Source organism: Apis cerana, linkage group LG2 (assembly GCF_029169275.1).
Source record: "Apis cerana isolate GH-2021 linkage group LG2, AcerK_1.0, whole genome shotgun sequence".
Classification (NCBI taxonomy): Eukaryota; Metazoa; Arthropoda; class Insecta; order Hymenoptera; family Apidae; genus Apis; species Apis cerana.
The window spans coordinates 6,350,160-6,367,399 of record NC_083853.1 but is presented as its reverse complement, the minus strand read 5'-3'; the positions used below and the strand labels follow the sequence as shown (position 1 = coordinate 6,367,399).

At 31.3% G+C, this 17,240-nt stretch overlaps 1 protein-coding gene across 2 annotated transcripts; it reads right to left on the bottom strand.

Moving 5' to 3' along the window:
* Positions 1-4,294: 4,294 nt before the first annotated feature.
* On the bottom strand, positions 4,295-11,793 carry LOC107996886 (glycine receptor subunit alpha-2). Of its 2 annotated transcripts, none has more exons than XM_017055201.3 (9): positions 11,182-11,793; positions 10,039-10,183; positions 9,543-9,625; positions 9,242-9,385; positions 9,020-9,102; positions 8,470-8,604; positions 8,030-8,130; positions 7,601-7,915; positions 4,295-7,224 (listed from the first exon to the last, which is right to left on the bottom strand). In XM_017055201.3, the coding sequence occupies exons 1-9, from the start codon at positions 11,274-11,276 to the stop codon at positions 7,042-7,044; spliced, it is 1,284 nt and encodes a 427-aa protein (XP_016910690.1). In that variant the 5' UTR covers positions 11,277-11,793; the 3' UTR covers positions 4,295-7,041. The 2 variants fall into 2 exon arrangements, with proteins under 2 accessions (XP_016910690.1, XP_016910691.1); XM_017055202.3 differs by having other exon boundaries at positions 4,295-7,191; positions 11,182-11,750.
* Positions 11,794-17,240: the final 5,447 nt, after the last annotated feature.

Here is a 17,240-nt window from a genome sequence, read left to right as displayed (position 1 = left end):
TCTCTGTTAGATCCAGTTCGAATGCCGGTTCAGGAAGTTCGTATGCAGATAGACGGGACATGGTGTCAAGATTTTCGACAGGAGTGCACGTGTAGATTGAAACCAGACTCTGTGATAATAAACTACAAATACTATTTTTATAAAGATGCCGTGTTACACATGTAACGATCGAAATAAAATATGCTTGAGAACCTTTGTGTTTTTCTTGTGATAAACTCTTCTGAGTTCATCTTATAAAGGGAAAAACTTACAAAAAAGGTTCAAAGTTACCGATAGTTTTTTTAGATAGAGAAAAAAAAATTGATTTAAGTAATAGTATATAAATTTCTCTTTTATATTTCGTGAGAGTTTTGACAAAAATGACATTTTTAGCATGGAATCTTTATCAAGATGAAAAATTTAATATTTCTAATAAAAATATTTTATCAATTATCATGCTTTCACATTTCCGGTAAGTCCACAGATGAGATACAGGATAAACATTATATTTAATATAAATATAATATATTTTAGCATACTTTGTATACTATATACTGAAATATCGAATTTAGAAAAATAAAGTTAGTTTTCGTAAGTTCTCTATGTATCTATCTACGAAAAAATTAATAATGTCAAATTGTAATTTCTTTAAAATTATTCAATTTTTATTCGAAGTTTTTTTTTAATATTATAGAATAAATGACACATTACAATATAAAGTTATGCAAGATATCCTAAAATCTTTAAAATTAAAAAAAATTAAAACATTTAATATTGCAAAAAAAACTCTTATTATAATAAATAATAAATGCAAAAGAAAGAGTTAATTAATTAATATCTTTTCTTTGATTCTATAAATTTTTAAAAAAGAAGATTTTAGATAAGTTAGATAAGTTAGATAGCGATTAAAAAGTTTCCGAAATCAATGGCATCTAGAAATGATACCGCAAATGAAACATAATAAAAAGAATAAGAAAAATTAATAAAATTAAAGAATAAGAAAAATTAAAAATTAATAAAAAAATAAGAAAATAAAAAAGAAGAACAGTAATAGGATACAGTTAAACAGAGAGAGAAAATAGAAAGAAAAGGATAGAGATAGGATAAAAATATTGAAATCAGCGCCATCTTCAGAGTGCCGCAAATGAAACTCACGAAGAAAGGATAGAAGATAGTAGAACAAGGATAGAGATAGTATAAAAATTGACAAACTAGCGCCATCTCTTAGTAAAAAAGGTAACTATGTCATTTGTAGGGTAAGGAACATTCAAGAGCTGTCGTAACATTTAATTTTTATTCTACTTTATCTTACTTTGTAAAATAGCTAAAACTAAAGTAATCTCTATTAAAAATAAAGATATTAAATTTTTTAATTAAGATATTAATTTTGTTTCGAATAATTCAGAATTATTAAAAGAGAATATATCAGATAATATATTATATTGTATTTAATTAATAAATTTCTTTTTAATATTGCATTTATTTTGAATAATCATATACTACAGTTTATTATTTATTACTTAATCAAAAATAAAGAATATTGTTACAATTGCTTTCCTAATTTTAAAAATTTTAGCCAAAAATAAAGTGTTCTTTATTAAAAATATATTCAATCAATAGGTTAGACAAAGAAAGGAAATAGCTAGAGAAGGATAGAAATAGGATAAAAATATTGAAATCAGCGCCATCTTCAGAGTGCCGCAAATGAAACTCACGAAGTAAGGATAGAAGATAATTAGAAAAGGATAGAAATAGAGTAAAAATCGACATGGTGGCGCCATCTCTTAGTAAAAAAAGTAACTATGTCATTTGTAGGGTAAGGAACATTCAAGAGCTGTCGTAACATTTAATTTTTATTCTACTTTATCTTACTTTGTAAAATAGCTAAAACTAAAGCAATCTCTATTAAAAATAAAGATATTAAATTTTTTAATTAAGATATTAATTTTGTTTCGAATAATTCAGAATTATTAAAAGAGAATATATCGGATAATATATTATATTGTATTTAATTAATAAATTTCTTTTTAATATTGCATTTATTTTGAATAATCATATACTACAGTTTATTATTTATTACTTAATCAAAAATAAAGAATATTGTTACAATTGCTTTCCTAATTTTAAAAATTTTAGCCAAAAATAAAGTGTTCTTTATTAAAAATATATTCAATCAATAGGTTAGACAAAGAAAGGAAATAGCTAGAGAAGGATAGAAATAGGATAAAAATATTGAAATCAGCGCCATCTTCAGAGTGCCGCAAATGAAACTCACGAAGTAAGGATAGAAGATAATTAGAAAAGGATAGAAATAGAGTAAAAATCGACATGGTGGCGCCATCTCTTAGTAAAAAAAGTAACTATGTCATTTGTAGGGTAAGGAACATTCAAGAGCTGTCGTAACATTTAATTTTTATTCTACTTTATCTTACTTTGTAAAATAGCTAAAACTAAAGTAATCTCTATTAAAAATAAAGATATTAAATTTTTTAATTAAGATATTAATTTTGTTTCGAATAATTCAGAATTATTAAAAGAGAATATATCGGATAATATATTATATTGTATTTAATTAATAAATTTCTTTTTAATATTGCATTTATTTTGAATAATCATATACTACAGTTTATTATTTATTACTTAATCAAAAATAAAGAATATTGTTACAATTGCTTTCCTAATTTTAAAAATTTTAGCTAAAAATAAAGTGTTCTTTATTAAAAATATATTCAATCAATAGGTTAGACAAAGAAAGGAAATAGCTAGAGAAGGATAGAAATAGGATAAAAATATTGAAATCAGCGCCATCTTCAGAGTGCCGCAAATGAAACTCACGAAGTAAGGATAGAAGATAATTAGAAAAGGATAGAAATAGAGTAAAAATCGACATGGTGGCGCCATCTCTGTGTGCCAAAGACAACTTCCACAAAGAAAGATAAAGTAGAGTAAGAATATACCGACATCTGGATATTCTATCTTACCTACAAATAACAGAGCTACCTTTTATGCCTAAGAGATGACGCCATAGATCAATTCTTATTCTATCTCTATCCTTTTTTTCTATTTTCTGTCCTTTGTTCGTGAGTTTCATTTGCGGCACTCTGAAGATGGCGCTGATTTCAATATTTTTATCCTATCTCTGTCCTTCTTTATCTATATCCTCTCTTTGTCTAACCTATTGATTGAATATCTCCATTTTTAATAGAAAACACTTTAATTTTGACTAAAATTTTATTCATTTTATTAAAATACGGAAGTAATTGTAATAATGTTCTTTATTTTCCATTAAAAAACATAATAAGTTAGTAGTAATAAAAATAAATGCGATATTTAAAAAAAAATTATAAATTATAAATACAACATAATATATTATCTGATGTATTCTCTTTTAATAATTATTCGAAACAAGATTAATATCTTAATTAACAAATTAAATATCTTTATTTTTAATAGAAATTGCTTTAGTTTTGGTTAAAATTTTACAAAATAAGATAAAGAATAGAAATTAAATGTGGCGACATCTCTTGAATATTCCTTACTCTATAAATGAGAGAGCTACGTGTTATACCTAAGAGATGGCGCCATAGATCAATTCTTATTCTATCTCTATCCTTTTTCTTTTATCTTCTGTCCTTTATTCGTGAGTTTCATTTGCGGCACTCTGAAGATGGCGCTGATTTCAATATTTTTATCCTATCTCTGTCCTTTTCTATTTATTTCTTCTCTTTGTCTAACCTATTGATGGAATATCTTTATTTTTAATAAAGAACGCTTTATTTTTGGCTAAAATTTTATTTATTTTATTAATTAAAATACAAAGCAATTGTAACAATGTTCTTTATTTTTCATTGAAAAACGTAATAAGCCGTTAATATATGATTGTAAAAAATAAATACGATATTAAAAAAAAATTTTATTAATTAAACATAACATAATATATTATCTGTAACATCCTATTTCCTTTAATCATTCTGAATTATTCGAAACAAAATTAATATCATCATTAAAAACTTTTCTGTTTTTTTTTTGCACAGATATCAAAAGGAAATAAAATAATATCGTTTTCAGTTCTTAAATTATTCAAAAATCCTATTTAGTATTTGTATTATGATACATAATTATATATATACGTATACATACATCGACGCAAAAGAAAATTGATGTATAATTTGAACAACGACTAATTAAAATTACATTCGCTTATATTGTTAAATTGCATTCGATTTATAGAATTCGATAACTTTATTCTTTCTTTCTTTCGACTAGTTCGACATTACATGTTAACTAGTATTAATTATAAGATAAATTAAACTCGTTTGATAATAATTTTTATATTTTTGTTTTTATATTTACATTTTTCTACATTTATTGAAAGTTAAATAAATGAATACATTTGAAATATTTCGAAAATTTATATAAACTGATCTAAACGATATTCTTATGTATACTATCGATCATAAGTTTGATACCACCCCCGTAAAGAATTATTTTACAGAAATAATGTCGACGATTCATACATATATTCGTCATTCAAAGAAAAAAAATTATTTTAATTAAAACAATTACTCATATTTTTTTCAACTTTTTTTGCTATTTTATACGTTCTGCTCTTAATTCATTACACTATATTTTTACACTTTTATTTACACCTTTTCGTGTATTGTTGTTACATATGTATATTTTATTGTTTGCATTAAATAAATCGTTTGCATTAAAATATAATATGCATAAATGGCAGTTACTTGTAATTTATAGATACATGCTATTTTTAAATTATATATGTAATAAAAGAAAAGTTTAATTTCAAATTACTAATATACAATTAATTAACCTTTAAAAAAATCATATTACACTTAATCTATATAAATTAATTTATCTTTAATAATATATACAACAAATAAGGGCATAACTAATAAGGGCAATAATTAACTTATGATTTATAGTACAGATAAGTATCATTCGAACGAACGAATCATAAAATTTTGTAAAAGTTAAAAAGTTTTTGGGCATCCCTCGTGTGAAAAAAACAAATGAATAAAATAAATACGGCGCGTTTAATCGTATACGCCATGACAGTCCGGCCGGATTCGCAAATACATAGTTTTGTACTACGTTTTCTAAAACGAAACAAGTGTTCAGCTATATCTATTTACTGTACAAGTGCGTTCCATTCAACGCATAATATTAAAGCTTTCGAATTAGAGCTATGTAAAATCCAAGATCATCGAAATGATTATTTTCAAATAATAGATAATCTTTTCTTTACACGTAGAATCATTTTTTAATTGTAACAATTCGACAATCGTTAGTCAGAATAAATTTTAATTATTCTGATAAACTTATAGTGATAGCATTACATCTAAAAAATAATTTTCATTTCGCTTCATTATTAACACAGCCCAATTTAATCCAAATTATCTTTTAATATCTACACACGTTGATCCGAAGATTTTAATTAAAAGTTATTTTATTTTACACTTCGTCCATTCCGTTTTCTATATTTTCCTGAGCTTTTTTAATGCTCCGTTGCTTTTTTCCCCCTTTCTTCTTCAAAAAACTGACTATGTTACACATAGTCTACATTTCATTTTCACTTTCGTGAATTTAATAAGATTCGGCTAAAAAAAAATTTACAAGTTTAAAAGTTTGAATCTATAACAACTTTAGTTAGTATATTTTCTTCCAATTTCTCGGAAGATATTTCACTTTTCTTTCTTCTTTTACGTTTTTTTTTTTATATCGTTTTTTTTTTCTTTTTATAATTTTAATATCGTAGCAGTAGTATAACATATACGATGATCATTTCGCAAAATATGATCATCAAAAGCAAAAATTTCAGAAACGTTACATCGAGATGATATCAAGCTTTCTGAGAAGAAATTTTCGCGATATCGAAATATTTTTAACTCTAAAATTTGCGAGTATGATATTACGAGTAAATCCACTCTTGGATCAATAATAATCGAGCAGAAATTTACACGTAATGATCTTCTTACAATATCTGCTTACTGTTTATTCACTAGTTAATTCAATTTGTTTACGTTAACAATTACACGATTACCAATTTATCGATAATTATCTCGGCGACAATTATCATCAATGGGAATTAGTCTCTTACGACAAAACACGTTAATCTCTTAACAATATTATTATAGTTATAAATTTAAAACAATTTAATAGAAGACTTTAAAGTTATTAGTAGACTTTTGATATTTCTTTCAATTTTCACAAACTCGAAACAATCGTGAAATAATTTATTTGAACGAATCAAACGATTTATTCAAATAATTCCATATTCCTTATACAATTATTTTTAGTTCTTCTCTTTCCTTTGCTTCGTTCCCTTGTAATCGAAGAAGAAAACGACAACTTATTCACTCTTTTCTTGTTGTCTTTCGACAAGTCGACGAATGTTAGCCGCGCAGTTTATATTCAATTACATACAATTACATACAATTGAAATACTCTTCAAGTAAGTACTTTATCATTATCTCTTTATCATTATCAATGAACCGAATCAATGAATCTTTTTATCTTTTCATTAGATGATATGGAAAATAATGATGCAATAATGAAAAAACTTCTCTGGAGAAGTGGAAAAACTAATAAAAATAATTCAATTGCAAAGAGATAAAAATTTTCAAATTTTCAAAATACTCGAATAACATTCCTTGCCAATCTTGCTCTTAATTACATTTTAACAGATGTCATCTTATCACTTTCTTCGCGATTACCCTCAATATCCTGGCCATTGAATCAATATCATTACAGCACACTTAATAAATAAAACAAGCGATCAAAAAGCAATAATTGATAAACTTACATACCAATTTCAACTTTACCTTTATAACATTTAAAAAAATTCCAATTCAATGGCCATTTTATCATTCCTGTTAACAGTACAACAGCTTCGAAAAGACACAGATCGAACTTTTTCATATCTTCGATTCATTCTCTCTCTTTCTCTCTTTTTCAGAAACACTTCCTCCGTCCGATATCTTCTTTCCCAGCATCGACGTTTCCGGTCTGTTCGAGTTTGCCGCGATCGATTTCCACGGCGGCTTAAATGTACTCGGCGAACATTATCCAATAAGTTACGTTCAACACGGCGAAGAGGAAAGGGAAGAAGACGCGGGAGACCCGATCGATGTTCAGGGCACGCATCCGCGCCTTCTGTGCGGGTGTTGGGCCTGGCGGTGGACCGGTCGATTTCTGCGATCGGCCGGATAACAACATTGCGTTTTCCTGCGTGACAACGATCACAACTTGAACCGCCGCTGTGCAGACAACCCCTCTGTGCCTCGGAGAGATGAACGCGTGGACGATGACGCGACGCATCGAGATATGGCCGCGATTATCTTTCCTCTGCTTCTCTTTTTTTTTTCAATCAACGAACGAAACGATTACTCACGCGCGATGCAATGCTCGAAGAAAAATTAAAATTTGAGTCCCAAGTTCAATAACCTTATTCGAAACGTTGATTCGAACAATAAATTATGTGAGTATTTAACATTTTGGAATTCTTTTTTTTTCCTTTTTTGCCCATCTCTTTTGATTCTCATTCCCTTTCCCCGAGGCACAGAAGTTGTCTGAACCGTACGGATGTTCATCCAGGCGTTACCTTAGTGGCGATGTCGAAAATTTTATCGAGCTTGGCGGAATCGGGGCCGCTGGAGGAAGGCGGGGGAGGTGGTGGCGCCGGTTTCGGGGGCGTGTCCGAATCGCCGAGGACGATGTTCACCAAGCAATACTCCATCAACGCCATGAACACGAACACCGTGCAAACCGACATGAAAGCGTCCACAGCCTTTAGATAGGAAACAGGTGGAAGAGACGCTTGACTCTTGGCGTGTTGCGTCGAGAGGGTCAGCAAGGAAGTTACGCCGAGCGTCACTCTGGCTGGCGCCGCTTCCGGTTTTATCCAGAAGGAGACCCACTGCACACAGATTCATAAAGGTAATAATTTAAAATTTATATATTATTATGTTTCTTGCTTCGACGAAATCTTCTTTTTTTTTTCAATTACGTTTTGTTCCAGTAGTTTACTCACCGACATGATTACGATCAAGCAGGTTGGAATGTAGGTGTGAAACAAGTAGTAGCCGAGCCTACGTTTCAGGACGAACACTACTTCGAGGCAAGTGAAGTTACCTAAACGAGACGATTTTCAGACGTTAATTCAATTAATTCTTCTCAATTAACAAATAAGAAACGTTGAAAATTTTTAAAACATCAGCGGTCTCGATATCTTTTTACTTTTACTTATTTATTCCTTTCACTTTCTATACCCATATTGAATATGGACACACGTGAAGACAACGTGAAACGTAAATTAAATAAACGTGGCCATTCACGCGAGAACAAATTCACTTTAAACCATTTCGATTCCTCCTCGATCTCGTGTCGAGGTTTGAAACGGTTAATTAGGAGCAGAATGAGCACGAGATTCCTCTTTTTTTTATTTTCGCGACACAAAACGACAACACTTACCAGTAGAATAGACCTGCGTGCAATCGGCCGTGTAATTTTTAACCAGTTGGAGCTGGGGCAGCTCGATGTTCTCGTCGACGACGAGTGGCACGTCAGGATCCCACTGGAAGATCATTTCATCCGTCGTGTGCGACACTGTTGACCGAGTTGTTTTGTCCTTGTGAAATCGCACATTCAGCCCGCAAAACTAAACGATAATTCATGCGGGTATCGCTTTCGAAATGTGACACGGGTGTAAATTCTCCTTTTAGATGCGTGATTCAACTCGATTGTTGTTAATATCGGATGTTTCTTTCTTTCTTTTTCATCTATGGAGCTTTCTCGATGGATCTTTGATTTGCTTCGAGATGTGTATGCGCGGGAGAAATCGCGATTGAATGGAAAATTGGAAAAGATGATAAGTGCGTTAATACGCTAATAATCTGCCATTGATTAAAAAAAATAGGATCTTCGATAACTGTTGTGGAAGGATGAATCATTTTGCTAAACATCTATTTTACTAATGATCAAGAAAATTATAACGTTAAGTAATTTGTAAAAATTCACTCACGACTTTCCATTTGTAATTTACACTCTTGAGTGTCGTGAGGGTAGATCAAGAAGTTCATGGCACACGATAACTTCAACGTTAATCTGAAAAAAAGAGAAAAAAAGAAATGTTATTTCGTGTGAAAAATGATATAAAAATATGGAGAAGGAAAGATAAAATAGGAATTAAAATAAACATTGAGCACAAAGTTCAATGAAAAAATAATAGATCGTTTCTTCTTACTTGACCATGTATAAAATAGTCTTGTCTTTGTACAACCATAAGTAATGATTCGGTATAGTCATCGTTTGGAACGTCACTGATTTCGCATTCTTGAAGAATGAATCCGGCCGCCACATATTCTTCAGCCAATCGACTTCAAGTAATCTAGAATAACGATTTAAACGACTTTTCGTATTTATTTGCGAAAAAATCATTTTTTTAATAATTCTCAATACTTATACATCTTATCTTCAAGTATATTCGATAAATTTTAAAATAACAAAAAATATTTTTTAGATTAAATCACGATGATTTCATGTACCTGTATTCGGATGTCATATTTTCTGGTAATCGTAGCCTGTTGTCCTTCCAAGTTTGGGCGAAAAATATGTCGGCTGCATAGGTCTGAAAGAGTGGATATATGAAAATTAACTCTTCAAAATTTGGCATGAATTATTCATTAAAATTTAAACTACCAAACGATGAAGTAAGTGTTTGAAGTTCGTTCTAAGAATGTAAAGAATTTTTTCAAGCCTAGACTATTATACAAATTGATGAGATGAATTTGATAATAAGTTTTTCGTTTTAAAGCGAACAAATATCAATTCTAAGAAAATCTATGCTTTATTAACTTTCTCTCTGAATATCTCATGAATGTCTTTATCAATGATAGTTCGGTTCTTTCTTTCTTTCTTTTCTTCTTGGAAAATGAAACGAAAAAATTGAAAGAGCTGAATGACAAGATTAAAATTATGTTCCTTTTGAAAGCGACAAACAAAAAGTTGTGAATTAAAATTTGATAAAAATTCGCACGATACCATTGAATTCTCGTCTATGGAATCGAGACCCATAACAGTGACGTGGAAATAAACTACGGTCGCCTGTCCATCCTTCTTTGGTGGTCGCATTTTGTCGTACAACTTGGGATCTTCCGGTAGAAGGTCGAAGAATTCCAAGCTCCTCCTGAAATTTCGAGTGGAAACTTCAGCAAAAACTCAAACACTTTGTTAGTCGAACACGTAAACTTCACGCAAATTAACAATAATCAAGGATACTTTTTATGCTCTTCAACATTAAAATCAAATTTTAAATAGAATTTATATCGATACAATGATCACGTTTTGGTATAATTAACACTGTATTAAATTTTGCTGGAATTCACGTTCAAACGTTTCGCTTATACCGCATTTTCTTCGTCGCGGTTTCACGTGTCTTGCACAAAATGGGGGAAAAAAACACACAACTGAAATTCACAAAAACTTAAAACTGTATATACACTTTTTCTGCGTTTGTTACTCTTCGTTAGTTATTTTTTTTTCTTTTTTTAGACACGTTAGATCATACACAAATCACAAATAAAACTTTTATTATAATTATTATCGAATAATTATTTTGTCACTGAAAAAAAGTCACTAATTAATAACAATTTTTTCGCACATTAAACACAACACTTTGTGGATTTCACTGAACTTTTTTTTGGTGATTTTATCATGCTTTATCCTTCGTTCCTTTTCATCGCGAAGATTTATACAATTAAAGTATATGCTATATATGCTATATATTATTTCAAATATGAAGAAATTTATTGTCCTGGAACTTATAATTTTGTCTCTACTTTTTTTTCGTCGATACTTCTTCAATGCTACTAATATTACACCGAGAAAATAATATAAATTTCTACATAAAAATCCAAGAAATTTTACATCCGCAAGAATGTCTTCGTTTTTTTCAATAATTACTTCCCAGCGATCAAATTTTTATCACTTTAAATTTGAAAGGAGAAAAAATCCTTTCAAGACAAGACACGAAATCCTCGAAATCATGAATCTCGATATATAAAAGAAGTTAAATCGAGGAGAAGAGGAATCGTCACATCTTTACCGTAAAGATGGCCGGTGTGTCGTCGGTACGGGGACACGGAGAAGAGGAATAGAATGGATCAAGTCAGAGAAGAATCTTACTGAGCGTCCACGGTGCGTCCAAGCAGGAGAAGAAGCACGATCGAGGAAAGGATTGCGGAAACCATGCCGCCCCCATGTGTCTCGTCCATCGACATTCTTCGTCGATCGCTTCTCAGCGCATTTTCTCTCGCACCAGATGAGCAAACGGTCGAAATGATAAAGGAGAAGACACGAAGGAGCCGATCGTGGAGCGTGTCGAACTTAAGAAAACGAGCGGCGATAATAAGATTGCGGGAAAAAGGAAAAAACGAAAAAGGGAAAAAAATTCGTTCGACAACCCTTCGCGAAGACCGGGGGCTCTCAGAGCTTGCCTCTTTTCCTTTCTCTCTCTCTCTCTCTTTCTCTCTCTCTCTCTTTCCTCTCTCTCTCCTCTCTCTATCTCCCTCTATCTCCCTCTCTCTCTCCCTCTCTCTCTCTTCCCCCTTGATCGTTATTCCCCGAATCGCGGGGACGTGCAACCGTCGACTGACTTCTTCAAACGACTTTGCCGAAGCTGCAGAATCCTCATCGTCGCTCACGAGGTAGAGAGGCAGAGGTGGAGGTGGTTGCTCGTTGGTAGCGGTGGTGGTGGCGATGGAGGTGGTGGACCACACCACCGGTGGCGTACAACGATACACACCTTTCCTGCCTACACCCCCGCCGCTTCTTCCTCTTAACTCGATACAGAGGGATGAAGAATAGGGGAAAAAGGAAGGGGAAAAAAAGAATCTCTCTCTCTCCTCGCCACACACAGTGATTCAGTAACAGGAATGAAGACAGAGGATTGTTCGAAATGGTGAGAAGGAGAGGAAGAGAGAGATTGAGAGAGAGAGAGAGACGAAAGGGAGGACGTGGCGTGGAGAAAGAAAGGTGGTGGTAATCCCCGGTGGGTCCGTAAAGCGTCACGAGAGATGGTTCCAACGACACGAATTTACCCCAATGCGGCATCCACCGTGGCATTCTCCGCTTTAGATATGGATATGCTTCGCGATTCGAACACATTTAACGCGCTAATTGCTAAAGATGAACGGCTAAAGGGGAAGAATGACGCACGATCGAGGGGGATGATAGAACGGACATCGCACGCCAGTTAGTTATTTTGGAGGATATCGGATGTATAGAGAGATAGACTTGCTTTTTTGGAGAGGGGAGAGAGGGAGGAAATTAACGATTGGAGATTTTGGAAGAGGATATTGGAGTCAGATTTATATGTTTGAAAAAATTATGTGAATATAACGTTTTGTTTAAATAATCTATTATTGATATAAAAAAATTCTAGAAATTCTTTCGTAAATTTTAAATTAACTTTTCAAAATTACTTTGTTGATCATTTATTTCAATTTAAATAATTAACTTTCAATGATCAGATAAGAATCTATTGTTTTCTAAAAAATTCCGCATTTTAATCTAAATTGTTTTTGAAAGATCCATTAGTACGATTCATTGCGCGTGTTTATTTGTTAGAATCCTCTATGGAGATACACGTAACGAGTAGTGAAGAGTACAGAATATCAAAGTGCCGCTTTCATGCACGCCGCGTTTCTTTGAGTTGCCGTTGCAACTTAAAGAAGCCAAAATCATCTCAATTCTCTCATTCTCTGACAAGATCTCGATTGACTAAATTGAGAAAGGAAAAAATATGTAATTAATAAAAAAAAATCGTACAAAATACAGAATAATTCATTGAGATATTAAATTAAACGAAAAAAATCGCCGACTAGTTTGATTTTATTTTTTTCGTAAATTTAATTTAAAGTAATTACTTATACGAAAAAGAAGCTTGCAAAATTAATAATATAATAAATATATCTATTAATCTTTCTTTTCGTCTCAGATGATTCTCGAATTTAACTCGAATCAATTAGTATTTATAAAAAAAAAAATACATAATAATTTTCTTTTATAGCTACTCAAACTCTTCAAAACACGTAACGATCGAGATCGAAAAAAAATAACGAAAAGAGACGAACTGGAGCACGACGAAAGAAGATGGGATGCAGGAAGGAACGTCATCGATGACAACGGAGAAGAGAAAGCAAAAAGAATCGAAGTCGAAAGGGGAAAGGATCCTGCAGTCTTTCCTCTCGCCCACCCTTCTCGAGGGTAACTCTTAGAGACGTTAACTACCGTGCTATTTGAAGACATCGTCGTCGACCGACGGGACACGCCGCTCGATATATCGATCCTCGAAAATTGTGCCGCGAATAGAATGCTACGTGTTCGCGCCGCTCATGCATCGTCAAGTGGCCGCTCTTCGAGAAGGTATACATATATACACGCACGAGGACCAACGCGCGCGCGAGCCAATACAAGAGTATATATATGTGTGTGTGTGGAGCCATTTCCTCGAAATTATAATACAAAGAAGAAATTGAATGTAACGATGAATATGAAAAGATGCGCATACTTCTTTTTGTTTCTTTATTCGACCGAAAGATATAATAGTAATATAATATATAAATAAAAAGTAATTTACAGTACGAATGGAGACAAAATAAGAATCGCTTTTTGATTGTAATTTTAAGTAAAGAGATAAAGTTAAAATGGTATGTAAAGAGTTATTAATAAGCGTTATAGTGTATATCTATGAAATGATGCACTTCTTCGCGAGGGTAACTCGATATCAAAGATGGCCCGATCTTTATTAATGATTCCTAGAAACTTTGCATTGTTGAAAACACGTCTATTGTGTTGTCCCTATTTCAAAGACAAAATTGTTTTATATTAGAAATACTTATTGTACAATAAAATAAGCACAGTGCTTATGATTATCAAAATGAAAAGAAAATGTTTCTCTGACGTTAAAGATAATAAAAAAATTAGAAGAATATCTTTAAGTCAAGTTATGAATATCATTCTTATGATCAAATAGTCATTGGGTATAATTATTCTCATTAACGTGGATCACGCTGATAAATATCATTAACAGAAACAGTCGAGATCTAGTCAAGGTGTTCTACCTTAAAGTGATACTTCTTTGATATATGAGACATGAAGATGAAGACGTACTCATTAGTACCAACCACAATTAATAACATTACCTCCTTTGAACTTCTTCATATTTTATCATTGAATCGTAATTCACATCGCGATGACGTTTACGACAATTTAATTGATTTCTCTTGAATATCTTCTTGGAAATTGAAGATTTATAATACGGACGATCGATTTAAAAAATTCAAGAGGAAAAATTTTAATAAGATTAAAATAGATAAAATTTATTATGGAAGAGTAACAAAGGTTTTATTGTTTTCGAGCTAATTCTTAAAATTTATTACAAAGAAATGATGCAGACAGTGTAGGAGAGAAATTTAATTGGAATACGCGTTTAAAATATGGAAAATTAGCGCTTAATTAACAAATAATACTTGCTCAGGGTGAATGTATTTACTTTTACCTTGACCTCGTGACATTACCTTGAGAATGATAAGAACGAATTCCTTTTCCCTTCACTGATTCTAAGTCGTAGTATCGACCAGTCTCTTTGAAAAGCGCGTTTCCACAATGCCTTTCTAATTGTCGAGTGGTGGATGCGATATGGCAACACATTGGCGCAGACGTTGCTACATAAGGAACTTCTTCTTTCAAGAAAGAAATTATCAAAAATAAATTAAAAATCTCGTGTAAAATAAATGAAATCTTTTTTTTTTATTCCTAGAAGAAATCTATCGTCTAGAAAAAATTCTTTAAAATATACAAAATATACTTGATACCAAAATAAAATACATGTTATTAATAATTAATAGCTGAAAAGATTTTTATTTACATACATTCGAGTTCAAAAAATTCCTTTGAATTCTTTTTCAAACGTTTTTCAAATAATTTCCAAATTAATCTCAAAAAATTTAATGAACAAAAAATACATAGTAAATCATTGCAACAGGATCTTCAGACGGAACTTATTAAAATCAGTATCAAAAGTATCAACTTTGCATTTTTGCATCATCAAACAGTGTCTTACAGTTCATCAAACAATTAATCTATGAATTTTTACTTAAAAAAATAAATTCATATACAATATACAAAAATACATAAAATATTCATTACAATATTTACATAATGATGAAACGAATTTTTATTTAGATATTATTTTATTTAATTATAATCATAAAAATTTAAATTCGCATAAGTATTCACATTCCGCCGTATCATGTCTAATAGGAATCAGGGATCGCACTTGGCATCGTCGTAATCTCTAAAGGATTTCCGTACACGGCCAGAGTAGAACCGTTTTTATCCACATGTGTTAAAAAACGAATAATACGACGAACATTACATATGTCAGAATCCGTTACATATATTTCTATGCGTCTGGTGACGTCATTTTTCGTACCACTGACGTCGATACTGCGGCTGGCTGCCGTTAGAAAGGAAAGAGCCGAGAGAAATGGATTGCTGAAGGAGCGGTTCGAGTGGTTCGCGGCATTCTGCTATTCCCACTGGTCTTCCAGGCCCAATAACCTGATTGTCGAGGTAAAAAGAAGCTGCTCTCGATGATTCGTTATCGTTAGAATCATCCTACGGTATTACCTTAGAAGGAAACAACGCCACTTTGGATACGATTTGCTTTCCTGTTCCTCAGGAGAGGAATCGTTTTTAATAGTGGATAATTTGTATCTTGAACCACGAAAGGAACCTCCGAAGAATTAAATTGGAAAGTTTAAAAGATTCTTGAGTGGACAGGACAACACAGGATATGCGACAGATTGCATAAATATTCTTTTTTAATGATTTTATTGCGTGATTGATTGAATTTCTTGTTTATTACATACAATTCTGTGTAACTGATGATGCGATAATGTTATAATAGTGCGATTATAAAAAGAAATAATTTTCATCGTTATTTTATTTGTGAAATTATTATGGAAATATAAAAATTCTAAAATTTTATTTATTTCTTGCTTTTGAATCGTATGCATACTATGCTACATCAATTAAGCTCTGAGGTTTACAGAGAACTCGTTAAATTTTTAAGATAATATCGAAAGTTCTATTTTATCTAATCAGAGTGATTAGGTGTTTAAATAAAATCTTAAATTGTCAAAGCTTCTTCTAAGATATATTTTCATTTTGCTATTATAGAATATCTTAATGATGGTAACATTAGAACAAGATTTTCATACGCTTTATTGAACATTTTTTTTCTTGTACTGGGTTAAGATTCTTGAATAAAGAAAAGCGATTATCGGAACAAGATCATCGTATTATCGAATATAAAGATCTATATTTGACTCACTCGAGGAAAAGTGCGGGGAGGAACGTTTAAAAAATCGAACTCGTCTCAAGTGGCCAAAGTGTTGTCAGCTTCTCTTCGATCACCAGCCACGAAGCATTTACGTCAAAGACTTTATGACGTCATTTAACAAGCTAAAATGTCAGTGAAAAGGTTAAACATCAAATTATCTTTTTTTTCTTCCTACGAATAAATAAAAATAAAAAAAAGAAAAATAAAAATCAGTATTAAAATGAAGATTTCTATAATGTTTCTCCTTATTCTAAAAAAAAAATTAGATCACCCCTCTAACTTTTTTATATCTATTAATTTTTCATCTTACTATAGAGCTACATTTGGATTAAAAAAATTTTTAAATATCCCTTTCTTAAAATATTTTTATTAGTAATTTACTCATTCGAGAAAAAAGACATTACGCCACGTGTTTCTAATTATAACATAATTGCTTAGATGAGAATACCGTAATATCTACGATCTTTGAAAATATAAAATGTATCTTCACCTATAAATAGACAACTGGTACTCAATGGGTTAAGCATCAGTGTTGTCAGCTCAGCATATTGATCTCTTATGTAATTCTTTCTGTTTTTACGACCGTGCTACTTCTTATTTCTAATTATGTGCCTTTCGAGTACATCAACTGTGTTATAATTAATAAATGAAGTAGCTCTGTAACTTCTTTCTTCTATCTTAAATTAATAAGATTAATTTTGCAATGTTTTCAGGTGTCGATATTCGGTTGAATGAAGATTCTTCCTGCATTCGTCACTCGATATGAAATACAATATCACATATTTTTGATTGTACAACGATCGATAAAACAACGATCAGACATAAGAATCATCAA